Source organism: Erigeron canadensis, chromosome 5 (genome assembly GCF_010389155.1).
Source record: "Erigeron canadensis isolate Cc75 chromosome 5, C_canadensis_v1, whole genome shotgun sequence".
In the NCBI taxonomy this organism is placed as follows: Eukaryota; Viridiplantae; Streptophyta; class Magnoliopsida; order Asterales; family Asteraceae; genus Erigeron; species Erigeron canadensis.
The window spans coordinates 7,093,200-7,112,508 of NC_057765.1; the positions used below are offsets into that span (position 1 = coordinate 7,093,200).

A 19,309-nucleotide genomic window follows, 5' to 3' on the forward strand; every position below is an offset into this window, starting at 1 on the left:
AAAATTTTAACATTCTTTTATTTTAGATGTGAAGTTACTTTAGATTAAATATATAGAAAATGGGAATATGACGTATGTATAAATAGATAGTAAGTATAAAATATTATATATAAATCAAATATTTTTAAGATGTTGGGTTGACGGGTTGACCTGACAACCCAACAACTCAACCCGAACCCAACCTAAAAAAATTCAGGTTGGTGGGTCGAAAATCCCCAACCCTAACCTGACTTTTTTGGGTTGGGTTCAGGTTGGGTTTCGGATTGAGTCGAGATTAACAGCCCTACTTGTGAGCATGCCGTTAAACCATGCCTTCTGGTCGATGCCATAATCACATTATTGCTACCGTTATTGCTGCTACATCGTGCGAGCATAGTATTCTAGTCTTTATTCCATTATAAAATAAACTACCCCTTTCCTTTTTCAACTTTATATGTTTGAACATACTTAGCGTTTAGTTCGAAAAAACATCTCATGTTTTTCATTTTCCAATAAAAATAGAAAAACGAGTTCAAATCTTAATTTTTTAAAAATACTTAAAAAAAAAAAAAAAGAAACATTATTTTTGAAAACTTAAAAACACTTTTTTATTGTTTTTCAAACTTCTATTTTCCTAGAATTCTATTAAAAAAAAAAAAAAAAAGCGAAAAACACAAGTAGAGAATTATAACCAAAAATCAGGAAGGCGAAAAGGATGGTGAAAGCGGTGGTCGGAGAAGAAACTCAACTTAATTCCGTCGAAGACCGCCTCAGCCATTCCGGTCTCACTTCCCAGGTGTCTCTCTTTTCTGTATATATATACACATAAATATACAGTTAATTGAAAAGAAGTTATAATTATTGACAGGTAGGGTTAGTGATTGGAAAAGTAAGTAAAACTTTGGATAAAGCTTTTGTCTTTGATTTAATCCCCACGCCGCTTAACGATTCCGGTAATCCTGCTTCATGGATCACTGAAAACAAAGATGATCTTAGTAATAAGAAGAAAGGTGGATCGAAACCGAAATCTCAGTCGGATTCTTCTTCGGTTTTGTCGATCGATAAGGAGTGGGTGGCCGAACATGCCCGTCAGGTTTGATTGTTTATTCTATAAACTTACTATTTCATTTCTGACAAGTGTTTGTTAGATTTAATAGATTGTGAATTTACTAGTTGTTAACCTGCATCGTACTATTCGGTTGCTGTAAAACTAGGCTATTCGGTTTAAAAGGTTATAATATCTTGATCTCGAGAGTAATGTGTGTAGTGTAGAAATTCTGTGTATATCTCTTGAACACACGGCATTGCAAGTTGCAACTATAATAAACGTGGCGGAAATTGAGGATTTTGACAAAATTGACAATGTATATATGAAATGGAGATAGATGAAGTTGTAAGGATGGAAAGTAGATATTAGAATGTTTCACGAGGTGTGTTTAGAATTATGCCGAAGTGAGAAGGTTTTTTAACGAAGGGGATACTTGTAAGCGGAGGAAGGTATATATCGTCTAGAGTATGGAATAAAAGAGGCAATTACTAACCATCTAATGATAAATGAGTCGGTTTGCTCTAGGTTCGTCTGAAACAAGTCAAAAGGGTGGAATCACAAAAGTTAGCCAAGGAAATGGATCAAATGGGTTATGGGTCTAATGGTTTGGAAGCCATTGAAACTCATTTCAAAAAAAAAAAAAAAAAAAAGAAGAGTAAATTAGACTACTCTGTAATATTATAGTTTCGTAATAATATCTAAAATATGAATGATTTATATGTAATAAATGGATGAAAAAAGTGCTTGTGGGTCAACCTAACATGACCTTACCCATGATAATAATGATAAGAAAGTATCCATTTTGACTGTTCGTCATTACCTAATCCACTTATGGTGCCACCTCTTGTTTGAAGTAGTTAAAATATATATGTATGATTGGAGTATATGGAAGGACCCGACTTTGAATACGGGAGCTGGGAGCCCTTTAAGTTTACCTCTCTATGATCTCCTATTTCTGAAGGAATGCACTTAGAGATACATCATATGTATATCCATTAACTGAATAATATTGAGTAATCAAGTTATCATGCATATTTACTTCTTATCTTATAACTGCAAGTCTGCAATAAAATGAAAGAATAAATTATATAAGTACTTGAAGTGCCTATGTTTGTAATGCACGTTGGAACGGTAAACAGGTTTCGAGAATGCTAGTTGGTGGCATGAAAGTGGTTGGCATCTACATATGGGTGAATGAAAGCTTGTTCAAGAATTCGACTTTAGTTCTTTGCCAGGTTCACATTTCATTCTGCTTATATAAATTTTAAACTATATCCATTATGGTCTTAGCCGCAAGCCACGTTTGTTTGAGATCAGTGAGTTTGTAAAATTTTCCAAATTCATATATTAGTTTGACGAGGACTTCGAGAATCAAAGTGTGGCAGTTTGTGACATTATCACACACTTGTTCTGAGTATCTTTAATTTATTTGGAATTTATTGGGTTTGTCTCTCTTTCCCACACTTATACACATATAATTGGATACACGCATACGCATACGCCTGCTTTCTCTCTCTCAGTCTCTCTCTCTTTCTATCTCTCTCTCTCTCTCTTACACACACACACTTATGAGACTCGTTCTTGAACTTTCAGGCTGTAAAAGGAGTTGCAGACGCAGCACCTTTAAGGGATTCTGGGTGGGACGAGAGACTGCTCATTCATATAAACCTTAGTCCAAGGAGGTAGCTTTATACACTCTTTACTCCTCTCATTCAACCTAACCAAGCTCTTCTGTTAACATTTTAACATTTAATCCTGCTTAGGTGGACATGCCGAAATTGCTCATTGTCTTCAAATATTACCTCAAGCAGTCTACGGCCATGTGATTTCAAAATGGGAAGAGTTTTATCTACCCTTCAGAAGTTTAAATGCATTTACAACTTTGAGATCAGGTAAACTTGTATTGGAATTTGATTTTATGTTGAAATTTTCTTAGCAAGCCTTATGCAAAAGAAATTGGTGTGGACTTGGGTTAAGTATAACTCCACCCTGTATTCAAAGTTTGAGGCTTGATGAATTTTGTTACATTTACCATTTTTAACTGTATTTTGTTTACCTATAGTTTCTGAACACATAGTTTCTGTTTTTTTGAGTGGAGCCATGTAGTGTTCATATGAAGAGTGTCGTGTTTGTGGTCTATCTGTTAGACGAAATTTTAAATAGAATTTGCATCCCATTCACTCTTATCCTATTACTAACACCCTCATTAATCTCTATAGCCCTCTAGTTTTGGTTCTATAAAACAAAGATATTGGTCTTGCTAGTTCCTGTTTTTGTAAGCATAAAAAAAATCACAAGTGGACTTCATAACCTAATGAGAATAGATCAAGGGAAAAAAAGTATAGAATTTTTTTCTTTTTAAACAATCTACATCTGGTCATGACTCAGTGCAGGGTCTGGTGATTGATGAGAGATGCGACAAGTTTATGTTTGCAGGTCTATTGTTGTGAGTGTAACTATGTTGCAAATAATAACTTGCAGTACCTTTGGGTGCTATGTAGGGTATATGCTGCTCTAGTATATGGTACTTACTTTCTTTATTTAGATGATGGTTAGTGTTTGGATATGAGTTTTTAATTTGATTATACTAACTTACAAGAATCAGAATGAGGGAATCAGATAAGGAGCTGCAAAGTAATTAAAGTTATACATTGCCAGAATTTCTCATCCATATCTCGAATTTGCTTATATTAGGCCAAAAAAAATCTGATAATCGGAATTAAGATTGGTGTTGACTTTTAAACATTATGGTATTTAATTGATTAGGTTTGCATATTGCAACACATTAAAACAACCCATTAACTTCTTTTGTTAGTATATCATTTAGTTTCATGTGTTTTTGTTCTTTATTCGTACATATGTATGTAATTTTTTTTAATTACCGACAAGAAGAGCTTTCTTATCCCAGGTTCCCAATATTCCGTGACAATACTTCAATTGCTGCTAAATTTTCTGGAATTCTTCGTGATGTAATATCAAGTCATGCTGAAGAACTTGAAGGGGCTAAGGCTTTAATTGATGGAAATATGGTATGCATCTTTTAGGATTATAAGTTAAAAAGTAAACCTCCTTCTACACTGTATACAATCATGAGTTCTATTGCTTATTGAAATGCTTTATTTTTCAGACCATTTACTTTTTTCTTTTCTTTAAACCAAAAGGTGAACTATATATTAACAACATCCAATATTTACATCCTCAATCTACAGTAAGTTGGAAAGGCCCAACAAACTTCAAAGACATTACATATATGCTCTATACACATTCAATTCAGACAATACGAGATCCAAAAGTTACACTTGCAGCAACATACCAAACTTACCAGACAACCAATAACACCTAGTACTAAAACAGGACCAAGATTTCAGCTACTCCATTCCTTCTCCATATAATTTGGTTTCACTCCCCATTTCTTATATTCCTCAATAACTCTTCTAGTTTTGCATACCTTCAACCCCATCATCCTCAATTTAATGATGTTACTAATACCTTCGGACCATGTACTTATGAAAAATAAAATAAAATATTTTTACAGCTTCATCCATTGATGTGACTGATCATAAAAAGTAACATTTTCCTTAGCTGATTTTATGGTTGAAGGTGTGAAGATTGTGAGTATATTGGTTACTGATGCAAAAGTAATATTTTTACAGTAATTTTCTAAGACGATACAATCCTTTGAAAAAACATATTCTTTATGTACTTAAGCTATTTCAGGCGAAAATATTATAAGTGGAGGTAAATGCATTTCAGTTAGTATCAAGTATTAACCAATGTAACTCCAGAAATATTCAGTAGTAACAGCTGCAGTTTAATCAGTATATAACATGGCATGCTTCATAAATGTTGATAATTGACTTTTTCCTTGTTGTTTAGGTGAATGTAGATGAGCTATTGGCATTTGATGGTCTGCATGAAGTTGAATTTCTTATACCTTTTATGCAGCATACATCTTTTAAAGGTAACTCAACTTCTCATATCATATCTATACTCTTGCAATTTTGGCCCACTTATGACAATGGGTTGATTTGAGCTATATTTTATCTAAAATGAGTCATATAAAAAGCTTCAGTAAATTGGAATGGGCAGAATGAACAGAAAGTGGCCCATGTTATATTTAATGAATGCAACCTCCTGCATCACTTTATCAGTAGATTTATATTATCGTTGTAATTATAAAGTTTCTTCAATCATATTAAATGCATTCGGTATATATGAATAATAAATATAATAAGTGGATCAGATTACGTATTCATTTTGACCCGTTACCCAACCCACCTATCTTGCCACCTCTAAATTTAACATGTTACTGTTGATTTCTTAAGCATACAGTCCAGTGGAGGTTGTTGGTATTCTGGTCTTTACTGGCTCCATCTGTTCCTTCGCATATTCAAATTCCAAAGAACCAATCTCACAAGCTTTGGCTGATATAAAGGTATTTGAGACAGGCTTACGAGTTTTATGTTTTAACTTCCAACTTAGTGTTCGACTGTCTTATCTGATTTTGTTTCTCATTCTCGTTCTTGTGTTTTTGTTTAGGGAGACATTATTTCAAGCCTGCACAGTAGGTTAGATATCATCTGTGATGAGGCTGATGGGCAATTGGATTCAGTCGCAGATGATGGTGGGGAATCAGTTAACGGAATTTCAACTCAGATTCCTATACCGCAGCTTCAACTACAGTCATTAAGGTCAGATAGTTTCCATGTACTGTGAAAGTATATTAACTGAGTGCGACTAATGATATTCTGGCAGTTTTTTTCAATGACTTATTCTAATTATCCCTTCATTGTTATGCTTATGTATGCCATGAGTTCTAAAACGTTTGTTAATTATTTTGTTAACAGTAAACAATGTAGTCTTGTTTTCCCTCGAAGAGTTTTTGTTCCATGGCTGGGTGATACATATATATGCGACTACATACAACCTTCTGAAACACTTGAGGTCTGTATTTGTAATTCTTTATTATGGCTTGGTAAAATCTAGCCTCCAAATGTTGGTCTTGTTATTAGAGACTGCTAATTTATCATCTTAAAAACATTATTCCTGGGTGATTTAAATGGATCAAATAAAAACTCTAGCCAAAAAGGGAATGGGTGAACAGGCCAAACGGTCGATAGTTTCACAATCTGTAATCTTAATGCGTACAACTACATAAGTCTAAAAATTAGATCATTATTACGAAAATATAGCCTTAAGAATTATATTTAGTTAAGTACTCATAGTTGGTAAGTTTTTTATTTATAAAAGTGGAGTGAAATTTTATCAGATCAACCGGACCTGACATGAGTTGTTTCATCCCACACTAAAATTCCTATGTTGACCAACGTCCATTTTGGCTGGATTTTCAACCCAAGCTATATTCAGAGAAGTAATTTGTCTGATTTTGTCTAGGTGCTAAGAGACCGTTGTGTGGAATTGATGTCGATGGAGGCTCCAACGGATACAACAGTTATTTTGGAGCCAGAAGCAGAATCTACAAGCTCCATAACATTCTCCGCCAATCCCTTTTGGGAAGCAGCAATGCCGTTGTCCCCAGATCTTACGCCGTCATCCTTAAACAATAAAAAGGGTGATAAAAGCTCCGTGGCTGGGAAACAACTAAATAAATCCAGTAATATTAGCATCACAGCTGCCCTTATAGTTCTTATCCTATCTGTTTTAGTAGGTGTTATGGTCTTTGCTTTCAAGACATAAGAAGCGGATGATCTTGTATTTTCCCCCTTTAATGTGAATTATAATCAAGTACTTTTGTTGTGTCATAATATAGAAGTGGTGTTAGTATAGTCCCAAGTATTAACAAAACTGCATCAAATTGTAGATTATCCAGGATTCCAGGCTTTTTAATGTTCCCATTTTGAGCTTTTTAGTTTGTGTTTTAACGGGTGATTTTGGATTACTTTTGGGTCAAATAATCTTTTGTGGATCTTTGGTGTCCTTACGGTCAAATGTATGTAGGTGTGTGTGAGTGTTTTTGTCTTGCCTCTCTTGTGATATGAGGACCAGTATTTGTGAAGGGCCAAGGAAATGTGTAGAAGCTGGTCCCAAATGCCGACGATTGCCTTGCAGGAGTCCGTTGGGGTTTACGTCTTTCTGTTAGGAGCTCTTGACCCTTGTAGAGAGTGGTAGACCAATTGTGAAAAGTGCACAGCCAGACGTCATCGTGGTGCAAGGTACATTTGTACTATTTTGACACTGGCCGGAGCCTTAACAAGTAACTCTAGAGGGTCGCGCGAGCTATCTTTGTAGACTTTCTCCATCGTGCACCCTTCGTGCATCCTACCAAAGGGTTCATGAAGTCAGCAACGTTCATGTTGTAGACGGTAGGCTATTGCAGCAAGGGACTTACTCAGGTGGTACCCTATCAAGCCCGGGGCGGTAGGCTTCCAACTACCGTGTGCCGTAAATAATGCAAATTTAGAGACTATTTTGTAACATATTTGCGAGTTATAAAAGTTACTTCCCGAGAACCCTTCCTTGTATACCCTGCAGGATACCGATAGGCAACAAAGTCTGGAGTGTTTATACTGCGGAACACAGACTATAATAGTGTTTTTAAGTAAATAACTCTGCCCTAACCATCTGGGTAAAAGCTAACCCATTTATATCTATGATGTTCATCAGATAGTCTGTGATAAGGTCAGTAGTCAATTGGATTCTCTTGAGGGTTTTGGAAGGTAATCAGACATCGAGATATCAACTGAGATACCTATTCCACAGGTTGCACAATAGGTATCAAGGGAAGATGCTTGTGATGCAATGTTTGATGAGTCTAATTGATTGTTCCTATTGGCATTCAAGAAGTATTACCCGTTAGCTAATTTAAACATTCCCACATTATGATGTATACTGTAAACTTATCAACCTAAACACTGGTGGCTTCAACGTTTCAAAGTCTGTTCTTTCATGTAATCTTGATATGTTCTTGGCTAAGAGTACAATCACTATATGTTAATAGTATCTTGGTTAGGTGGTGGTTTCACGACCCATTTACTAACGCATGGGTCGTGTTACATCTCTTATAGGTCGATAATGTAAAACATTAAATTTGTGTCAAACAAGTTGTAAGTCAATAAACATGCATTTATCACAAGTATATTATTTGCAGTATCAAAGTGATTCTTTAAAGTGGATCCAACTTTATAGGTAAATCTTAACTTTATACTTAAAATCAAGATTGAAACATGGTCTTTAAATTTTTGACCATTTTAATCTAAAGATTCAGAGTTGTCTAAGTTTACTTCTATAGTTGGATCAACATCAGTGTTGATGGGGATCCTTATCCATTCACATATAGATATTTAAATACAGGGGAACAGTACTTGGTGTCCACCTGGTGAGCAGCACAAAAGTTTTGCCCCTTTGACTGTTTGCTAACTAGCTCAACCAACCCATTTTGCCATCTTTTAAATGCAATAGCATAAATAAATACTCGTACAAACAAATAAATAAATACTCGTACAAACAAATGCAAACATTAATGGGATAGTTTTTCAGTTCATTTTGAATTGTTATGTCTTGATACATTATATTTGAAATGACAACCGAATTTTTATAAGTGCTGGTTGATTATTTTTCTCTACAGGAAAGGATGCAGTACTTAGTTCTTACCCTCAGATTTTATTCCCTACCAGCTGTGTGCCCGCATGTCAGATTAAGGGGTGTTTGGAATTCGAATAATAAAACTGATTATTTGAATACTGCATTCTGAAGTTGCAATAACCAGTTTTTAGCGTTTTATACATACATAAGGTCAAATAATAACTTTTTGGATAACTAGTTTCATACATGCTATACAAAACTAATCATTTAAAAGAATAAAAATTACTTATTTCTCTCTTTTCTGCCCTACTTAAAATATCAGGCAGCTATATAACAACACTTTGTTAATCGCAAATATAAAAAAAAAAAAAAAAAAAAAAAAAAAAAAAAAAAAAAAAACTATTAGAACCTCAACCGGCATGTCCAAACACCATCTCCTGCAGCACATGGTATTACAGAAAGACTTTTTTATGGCAATTATTCATTATCATATACAGTCTCCAAACGCTCATAATGCATTTGTTTGAGGTATGGCATGTTATATAGAGCGGTAGGTTTCAATTTGATTATGGAATTCGCATATGTGCAGGTATCCGGTTAATCTATTGAACAATCTGGAAAACCAGAAGGTCCTCAACTGTTGACAGATATCAGTCATCTTTGGAATCAAGCAACTGCCTCCTGAGGACCTCATTTTCCTTCCTCAATTTCATTACCTTCTGCTTCAGAGTTTCAACATGTCGATTTGAACTCAAATCTTGTTTGTTTTCAGCCGACTTTGTTTTGCTAATCAGTACTGCAACACAAAAACACCAGGATAACCGAATGTAAAATATATAAAAGTTAACAATATGGACTCATTTCCATTATTAACCAGTCAAAATTGGTTATGTTTCATCGGTCAAATGAAAAAAAACAAGCTAAAGGGGAATGGTTCAGAGAGTTGAAAGTAGCCTAAAGTAGACTTTTGCCGCATACAACATCCTAAACTGGTTTTTATGCAAAGATGCAGATCATTGTGTGATAAGATTGGTTTTTCAATCACAATTAACGCATTGATTCTATATTAAAAACAATCTACAAGCAGAGTCAACTCCACAAAACATGCTTCGACACACAATAGAAAATCAAACTTTTACCCAATCTGCCTGACCCACCCACCTTGCCAACTTCATCAATATATCATTTCTAGTGAAGGTTATATGTATTATACAGAATCACAAGATCATAATCAAAGTTGCAGTAACAATTGGCGTATATTTACTATGCACATACATTCCTTTTCTAGACTTTGGAGCTTTCTGTTCAATCCATTTTTCTCTTCTTGCTCCATCATAAGACAATCCTTCAAATCCTGGATCTCATATTGATCTAGAACAAAGCATCACAATCATAAGTCTTACTGAGCTTTGTAAAACTGTAAATGCCTTAAAAGTTCAATCATCTATGTAGAAACTCACATTTCATTTCTGCATCCGAATGAACCCGGTCCAACCTTTTCGCTAAAGCATCAACATGGTTCCTATGTGCAGATAAATCTTGTTGAAGCTGAAATATGGTTGATTCATTTGCCATTTTCTGAGCTAGAGAATCTCTGGTTTACAGTAAGTATTTAATAACTTCATAAAAGATTATAAACTGCTAAACAAAATAGTTTTTGACTATAAAACACACTTCATTTGAACCTCCAGCTCTTTAATTCTGTTCTCGGAATCATACTTAAGCTGGCTCATTGCATTTCTGAACTCCTGCATGTAAAACCGAACTTGTCACCAAGACATAAAACTGCATTTCTTCCATTTCTCAAAACGAAGCAGACACTAACAATCCGACAAACCAATAATTCAGTTAAAATTTTAGTTACAGTGCGGCCGTGAAAATCTCTGACTACCCTACGTTGGCAAAAACTTTCATTACCTTTTATACAATATTCCCCCAAAATAATACATGATTTAACCTAACAAGTCAAAACGTATGCCGTTAAAGCCCAATAAGGTTTCAGTTATTTATGTGAAAAACTAATCACTTACGTCCTCTTTCCTGGTATGATCATCGCTCATTCTCTTGAGTTCCGTCTTCAATGTTCGACAGTTATTCCTGCTTTCAAGCTGTTTCGTTAAACGAAAACCGCAATAAAACAGATTAAGAATTGCATTCCCATTGTCACTCAACCTCAAATTATACTACAAATTAACGGATAATTTAGCAGATTCTAGGACTAAATTAACGGATAATTTAGTCACTCAACCTCGATTTTTAGCAATGTAATCGTCTCACCTGATTTGCTAGTTTGTTGATTGCGTCTGTGTAAAGTTTCATCAATCTCTCATTTTCTAAAAAATTGGCCAAATAATTTATCAATTAAGAATTTACAAACAATAATATATATTTAATTATTTAAAAAGGTCCTAATTATAAGTGTAAGAAAAGAAAGCAAGGGAACCTGATTTGAGAGTGTCGACAGTGAACTGAAGCGCTTCTCTTTTTTTAATTTCGGAATTGTATTTTGATTCAAGTGATTTAATCCTCGCCATTCCTTCAACGAAATCCTGTGTGTATATATATATATATAGAAGTAAGTAAGTAACTCCCAATGTCGTCTTCCACGGTGTATGGGGAGGTTGATATGTAGACAGCCTTACCCCTACCAAAGGTAGAGAGGCTGCTTCCAGGTTCTACTATGGGTTGAAAAGGATGAGGATCGAACCATGACCTCTGTTTCCAACCACTTATCCAACCCAGTTGGTTTATATATATATATATATATATATATATATAGAAAAATGAAACTGAATGAATGAATTTTAGGATTTAATTAGGAAATAAAAAACCGTGATTCGATATATAGATATAGATAGATACAGACATTGTGTATGTCATCAAAATCGGAGAGAATGGAATCCAATGCTTCTGCTGCCTCGCTTCCTCCCGCCATTACCACTTTCTAGCAGAGATGATAATAATATTTGAGCGAGCGCAGTACCAGTTTATTTAAGAACTATTATATTAAAATTGGCACGATTATATGGGAAGGAAATAGAAGAATGAGAAACAAGTTTTCTTGTTTGGTTGAATATGAATGGGAAAAATGAAGAAATAGAATCACGTTCATTTTTTATTTTTTTTTTGTAAACGGTAAAAAATGAGTGACAATAAAAACATAAAATATATTTTGATGACTTTATATGTATAAATTATAAATAACATGGTATATGCGCTATGCAGCGGTATTCGTGGCAGCCATGGTGTTAGTGGGTGACGATTATTGGTGGTAGATGCGGCGTTAAGTGGTATAGATCTCTTATCTATATCTATACTATCTATCTATACTATATTATAAAGCAAATCGTTAATATACACATATTAATGCATGATGTACCATACATCAATGCATACAATTTTCTCTCTCCTTCATAAATCATTTTATTTCTTTAATTCTTTCAAAATATTTTATCTCAAAAACCGTACATCGATAAATTATAAAAATTATATGGGTGTTCTTAAAATTTCATGATCTTTCATTAGAGATGTCATTCGATATACTTTTGACAAATTTTTAAATCCAAGGGTGGAGCCCGTACGACTAAGGCATTTGACTATGACACTTTATGACCTATAACCTCCTATGACCTATCACACTTTATGACATATCATCCTTATCATTTTACCTCCGCAACGCGCTGGTACTTGCTCTCGTATTAATAAAACAAAATTGTAATCAAAAACTATTTTTAGAAAAGGAATGAAATGACAAACCCTCATATTTTGCTAGTACAATATTTAAATAGATATGACATCATAATTTATTAATTTTTGTATTTTTATTTTTCTTATTGCTTTTTTACCTTAAACATGTTTACTTCCTTTAGCTATGTTAAACTTTCATCCCTTTTTCTATCCATTTGTAAATAACTTTTAAAGCATATATACAATGATAAATGAATAGTCATCAACATTAACATTAAACCTTTTATGGCTTTTTTTTTTAATTTTGAACTTTTCAACTTTTTTATTCTAATATTGATTTGAACGGAAAATGTCTAGGTCAAAACCGATTTAACTTCAAAAACCCGGGTTCAACTCGGGTTTAATTAGCTAGTAATTGATGTAAAAGTCTTAAATGTAAAGAGCTAATTGAGATATTTTAAAAGATTAGGGACTAATAGTGTAATATATCATAAAAGGTATTTTAAACATTTCTCCCCATATAACTTTCAACATTGGGCTATTATTTTTGTAATATAATATAGATTATTAATATACTTCTTTTATATTGTATCAAAAGATAGGTAAAAAAAAAACAAAAGATAAAAGCTAATGAACAGTAACCCACCCACGTGACGGGTTTAGGTTGGTCCATGCCACATTCAGTTTTTCTATTCGGATTTCACACTTTTTTTTTCTTTTTAATTTTCTGAAAAATTTCGTTAACTTTTTTTGGTCGCTCACAGTAACCATATTTTCACATATCAGCACATCGCATCTCGATTTGTTTTTTTCAAGTTATTTCTTGAAAAATAATTTCACATTTTTTGCATTTTAAGTTTTCAAGTATAATATTGAAAACTTTCGTTCAACTTTTTGTTATCACATGGCATATTAATATCTAATTAGAGTGTTTTAGGTTCATAGTAACATAACAAAACTATAATAACAACAAGATAATTGAAGCACCGTAATACGGGGCCCAACCCCGCCAGTTTTTTCAAAGTCGATGAACAAATTAGATAATAGTTTGTGAAATTCTTGTAACCTACACATATAACTTGTTAGTTACTAATACATATACATGTGACAATATGAATCTTTTCGCTTTGAAAGCTAGTTCATCCATACATTTGAGAATATCATATTTTCACATGTATGTGTATTAGTAACTAACAAGTTAAGTTCATCCGGATTATAGGTATATTTGTAATTATTTATTTTTGCCGTTGTCATCCCTAATTGACCCCTTGAAAAAGTCGTAAAGTCGTAGTACTTGAGATCCGTCGTCCTAGTTCAAGACTTTAGAGTAACATCTGACCAATTGCGTTTATATTACCTTCTGTACCAAGATATAACCACTTTTGCCCGATTTCAAACCACCAAAATGTGATCGACTGATTGCGTTTATATTAATTTTACTTGTATCAACCATATACCGGCTATATATACCAAGATATAACCACTTTTGCCCGATTTCAAACCACCAAAATGTGATCGACTGATTGCGTTTATATTAATTTTACTTGTATCAACCATATACCGGCTATATATAGCAAGTATTCTACATTTAGATTTAATGTTTGAAAACCTTTATAGACAAAACTGAATGCTATAAAACCCAGCATTTGTATATGCATTATATATGAAGCCATAAACAATTTAATCTTTCACAAACAAACAGTAATTACGTTATGCTCTCTCAGTCTTCATCTATTAAGATGAGGATCTTGAATGTAATGTTCATTGTCACACTTATAGTATCAGTTGTCGATGGTCGAATTCCAAAAATATGGGCTACAACTACAAATGACAACGAAAGCAGCATGGACATCGTGGATGATAGGTTTGTCGACACCACTGCGAAGGATTCACGATCAGACATGTCGTTTGGTCTTCCTGATCCTTTTGGACAAAGTCCATTTGAAGGTAGTATCCCCGGCATCCCAGATTTTCCTTTTCCAAATATCCCTGGCTTCCCTTTCCCAAATCTCCCTCCTTTCAATATCCCAAACTTTCCCCCTATCAATAATCCTTTCCCGGATGCACCTGCACCTGCATTACCACCTGTGTAGTTTTTACAGTTAAGAATATGGGATCGATCGATTGATCTCAAAATAAGACTTCAGAAAAAAATTTTATCATCTTGTCATTATTGCTGATCGTGTTAATTAAACATATCATCTCATAATGTATCACAAGTCATATATCATGACATGGCACCTTAATTCTACCGTATGTGCGTATTTAACAATAATGAATATTCCTACAGTATCATCTATGTGTTGCAGTGGGGACTTGCACTTTATATTTTGTTTCAAGATACACAGATACAATCATACAAATAGATAATCATCTAGCAAGATGAAGATAGACAGTCATTCCCAGAAAAAAAAAAAAAAAGTTATAAACCAAACCAGTTTATATTGTATTTTCCAGCTTCTGTTAGGTTCCAGTCCAGTTTTGACCCGATGAACACTCTCATGTAATTTGTATAGTTAACCTCGCCTTCTGAATATCTTACACACGATGTGATTTAACAACACGATGTTTTATACAAGATTATATGTTTCGTGAAAGTGTTTCATTATACAAAATACAAGAAAAGGTGATATTCATACAACACAACATGTAATTTGTACAAAGATTACTGCATCAAAAACGGGCTCAAAAGAGAGCCACCAGAGAATTCCAACACATCCAAGGCAGAACAATGCTGCAGAAGTATTTCCTTTAAGAATCTGTCAATCAATGGTTAAGTTAAACTTAGAGAAAAGGGAACGACATAAGAGTATCCGCTGGAACTTTGTGTTTCGAGTTACCTGTATCAAGAATCAGTTTGATGTCCATAATATCTGCTCATCAATTTTTGTCAAGTTCTTGTCATCGAGTCGCTTCCAAGTCTTGATAGTTTCAACTCCCATCCATTCGTTCTTCCCCTTTTTAAGTTGAGCAAGTATAACCCGGCCCCTTCTTGACCACCCAGCCCGACCATACCCATGATACCCGAAACCACCACCATAACAAAACCATATGCCATCTAAATTCCCACAGAAATCATTGAGGTGATCATGGCCTATAAACACGGCTTTCACATCTCCCATTGACACAAGTGTCTTTAAGACTCCAGAATTCACCATTGAACATGCCACATGTTCACGATACTCTCCGAAAACTTCCTTGAAAGGACCATAACGGATTTCTGGGATTGGGATATGAAAGAATGCTAGTGATGGGGGAGGTGTTGAAGCTGCAGGGAAGTCTTCTGATTGATGATTTTCTTGATAAAGACCCTGTTAGCGAGACCCTGCAACATGTTAATGAATTCTAAATCTAACTGAACCAACTCACAGAAAAGGGGAAAGGGGGATACTCTGATGACTTCAGAAGGCGGGTCGGGTGGGTTGGTTAAAAGGGTTCCGTTTAAAATGGCTCCTATTGTAATCATGGGTTAAAACGGAGCATGTTAGGCTGACCCAAAAACTATTTTGTCCAGTTTTCAAACACGATTTTATCATGTTCCAATTATAGTTAGGATATACAATACAAATTCTTTCAGCAGTAAGAATAGACTGTGAGAGACTCTAAGTCCGTTCAACCCATTTGATCCATCCCATCTTAGCTAGAATATTTGAAAAGACCCTTTGGAATAAAACACAGCCCAAGCACTAATACATAAGTGAATAGGTCGAAATTGTAACATCTACTCATCAAAGGTCAAAATAAATTTCGGCTGAAAAGAGTGAGTAATTTTTTAGTACCATTTGATTAGGGAAGGGCTAGGTTGAACTTTATTTTCCATATTTATAATACATTATAAATAAATAGTGAAATGATTAGAACTATTGAACAGGATCAGACTATAATCTTAAACTTTGAATAAATAGAACTTAGGAAGAAGGTTTATCAATAATGTATGCATTCTAAAGAGAATTTGGGCTTCAACTTGTTTGAACTATTCAACCGTTTGACATTTATCATTTTAGCTACATTTTTTCATTTGACCCGTTCGAGATAAAAACACAACCTAAATCTACCGGTCATAAGTAAACGGATTGAAATTGCAACCTCTGCTCATTATGCACGCATACCTTGGAAGCACCACGTAGCCAACTAAGTTGAGACTCCTTGATCCAATCATAAGTCTTAAACCCATCGACAAAAGCTCTATCCCCACTGTCTAGAAAGAAGAGATTAAGCATGGTTTGGTTCGCTAAGCGAGATCCTGGTGCACCCCGTACTCGTAGATCATAATTTCCAAACCCGTCAATGTTTGTCATAACTTGTTGTTTAGTAGGGTCAGAGGGAATTAAGGGGTTGGGTTGCGAAAGTGAATAATCCATAAGCGAGATGAATGACATAAGTTCTTGACGAGTCATAGTGGATTCCTGGTCATGATTGCCCAAAACTGCTGCCCATGGAAGTCTAGAATCCATTGCGGGACCAAAAGCTTTGAACAACGACTCAGCAGCATCATTAGTACTTGAGCCGAATATGTTATCCCCTAATCAACAAAACTAGACAAAATTAACTGCTTTTTTATAATCACTTGTTACATAGTTTTTATCTGCTTGACAAATTACTCGAAAAAACTACTAACACTCTTATAAAATAGATCTAAAGTAACAATTGATATCTTAAAATCAAAATTTGATACTTAGTAACTACAAAGTGAATAGTGGTTCAACTACTTGTGATATATTCTATATAGGGCAAAAGTAACTAACTAATTTGATATTCTAAAGCCAAAGTTTTATAACAAATCACCTGTAAAAGCAATAAAATCGGGCTTTTCGATATCAATCATTCTTTTCAAGAACAAAGTAGTATTAACATCTGAACACCATTCAAATTCAGATCTAAAAACATCTCTACACCGAGTCAACCCAGTCCCATAATGCATATCAGCAACCTATACATACACATATACAATATATATTAAACACCCACATCATATAAGTTAACAATAAAACCATATATATGTATATATTGTAGATAAAATATGATGTAACCTGAAGGATTTTAAAAGTGCCATCTGCATTGAAACGCAGAGGATGATTTGGGTGTTTTTTGAGGGTGATTTTGTGATGAGATATGATTAGTTTGTCTGATAAAATGAAAATATGAATTAAAGAAAGTGAGATTGTGATGAGACCTACATACAATATACTTTCAAGAAATGTTTTTTTGTTATTAGATTGCATTGTTTGTGTATTGTGTTTGTGTTTGTCAAAAAGTCAGACTATTTATGTGTGAGAGTGTCTTCATGGTTTATTTGTCTGCTTTTGTGAAAAAAGGATCAAAAAGGTTAATTTTTGAATAACTCATTATTAACGGAAAAAACCAATATGCTATTAGAAGCATAGCTCGCTCCTGCTAAAAAAAATACTAGTTAACCCTATTGATTATTGGTTTATCTTTTTATTACTAGAAATAATAAATATTTTTATTGACATGTCTATAAGAGCGCTCCCACCAATTTGCTCTTCCGTGTTTCTCGCTTTACGTTACAAAACTAACATCATAGGCAGCATCTCGCAGTTTTGCAAAATCGTTTATTTTGACCGTGTACCAATGAGGCAACGACGAAGTGAGTGAGCCCTTTCATCAAAACTTTGAATAAAAATGATTAAAAAAACTTTTCTAATTTAATGTTGTTTAATGTTTTATTTAACACTCTATATATATCAAAATTCATTTAGAGCTAATCGATATTATAAATGTTTTTGTGACATATTACATTGTTGTTCATCACAAACATAGACAATGTTTTGATTTTATTCCAACAATTCAGTTACACAGAAACATAAAAATAAATGTTGGATATGAAAAGGAAAAAAAAATCGAAATTGATATATACGAATTATTAGCCATTATAACACCTCATTAATGCAAAACTATTTATTTTATTTAACTATTACCGATTTTCTTTCTTAAACGATGTTTGATTGACGATTCTTTCATAAAAGGATTGACGTAAAAGTCTTATAATGAGGATTTTGGCTTGGGCCATCAGGTTCAAACCTTAGCAAGCAATAGATTTTACCACTAATTCATCCTTGTGCCTATAGCCAGGCGAGTTGATGGCCTTGGCACCGCCCGACTGAGCCACTTGACGGTAACCTTTAGCCATCCAATTATCCCAAACGAAATTCATACAATAAAGTACTTCGTTGGCCGTTAAAAAACATTATTTTGATTTTTTTCTTTTTTATTGGTGGCTCCTATAACTTAACAACCAAAAAGCTTTGCGTCGAACTTCAACCCCTTCGAGTTGGCCACGAAGCAATAGCCTCTGACACCCCACACTATGGGGTTGAGGAAGACAATTATGTTATCGGTGTCAACTGTCAACTACTATATTCAAATATTTAATTATAATACAAATGGGTGTGAGAAGTAGGGTTGTAAACGGTTCGGTTCGGTTAATTAGAAATTTCAAACCATTTTTTAGGTTTCGATTCGGTTGGGTTAGTTAAAAATTTTGAACCGTTAACTTTAGTTACCTGAAAAATTCGGTTAATTTCGGTGTTATTTTCAGTTAACCATTTATTAAAATTATGCTAATAGCCTAATATAAAGTTTAAGTTCAATTATAATAATCAATTTACATTGTATTAATTAATTTTTCTATGTATATTAGTATTTAACTATATTAATATTTTGTTGTCTAAATAGACTAGATTAATGCCCGCATAATATGCGGATAATTATATTTAATTAATCACATGTTTAACGATAATAATAAACCTTAAGAATTACTCATATTATATTATTATCTAATAATTAATACTTTGCACTTGCTAGTAAGAAGTCAACATAACAACAAATGTAAAAAATAATAATAATAAATAACTTTATCACGTACTAACATTATAATTTCTTTTGTCACGCGACTATCAAGGACGTCGAACGATGTCAACCAAACTTTTTAGGCATTTGTCCCTACGTAATTATTCTCATTCTATTTAAATATTAAAGCCAGTAACATTTAAATGAGACAAAAATTCTAAGGTGAAAACAATAAAATAAACA

At 33.8% G+C, this 19,309-nt stretch overlaps 3 protein-coding genes across 3 annotated transcripts; 1 reads left to right on the forward strand and 2 right to left on the reverse strand.

The window, feature by feature from the left end:
• The first annotated feature begins 646 nt into the window (after window positions 1-646).
• LOC122599925 (protein odr-4 homolog) lies at window positions 647-6,892 on the forward strand. Its single transcript, XM_043772540.1, has 11 exons — window positions 647-775; window positions 848-1,072; window positions 2,167-2,262; window positions 2,621-2,709; window positions 2,791-2,919; window positions 3,936-4,056; window positions 4,904-4,988; window positions 5,353-5,462; window positions 5,567-5,718; window positions 5,875-5,971; window positions 6,422-6,892. Exons 1-11 carry the CDS (start codon window positions 695-697, stop codon window positions 6,722-6,724), a joined length of 1,488 nt encoding a protein of 495 aa, XP_043628475.1. The 5' UTR covers window positions 647-694; the 3' UTR covers window positions 6,725-6,892.
• Window positions 6,893-8,945: 2,053 nt separating this feature from the next.
• LOC122600904 (protein At-4/1) lies at window positions 8,946-11,619 on the reverse strand. Its single transcript, XM_043773681.1, has 8 exons — window positions 11,436-11,619; window positions 11,013-11,118; window positions 10,847-10,902; window positions 10,600-10,677; window positions 10,244-10,317; window positions 10,030-10,163; window positions 9,845-9,940; window positions 8,946-9,365 (listed from the first exon to the last, which is right to left on the reverse strand). The coding sequence occupies exons 1-8, from the start codon at window positions 11,502-11,504 to the stop codon at window positions 9,220-9,222; spliced, it is 759 nt and encodes a 252-aa protein (XP_043629616.1). The 5' UTR covers window positions 11,505-11,619; the 3' UTR covers window positions 8,946-9,219.
• Window positions 11,620-14,806: 3,187 nt separating this feature from the next.
• On the reverse strand, window positions 14,807-17,488 carry LOC122599962 (probable inactive purple acid phosphatase 28). The gene is made up of 5 exons (XM_043772583.1): window positions 17,287-17,488; window positions 17,042-17,186; window positions 16,366-16,778; window positions 15,097-15,567; window positions 14,807-15,015 (listed from the first exon to the last, which is right to left on the reverse strand). Exons 1-4 carry the CDS (start codon window positions 17,476-17,478, stop codon window positions 15,109-15,111), a joined length of 1,209 nt encoding a protein of 402 aa, XP_043628518.1. The 5' UTR covers window positions 17,479-17,488; the 3' UTR covers window positions 14,807-15,015; window positions 15,097-15,108.
• Between the last annotated feature and the right edge of the window lie 1,821 nt (window positions 17,489-19,309).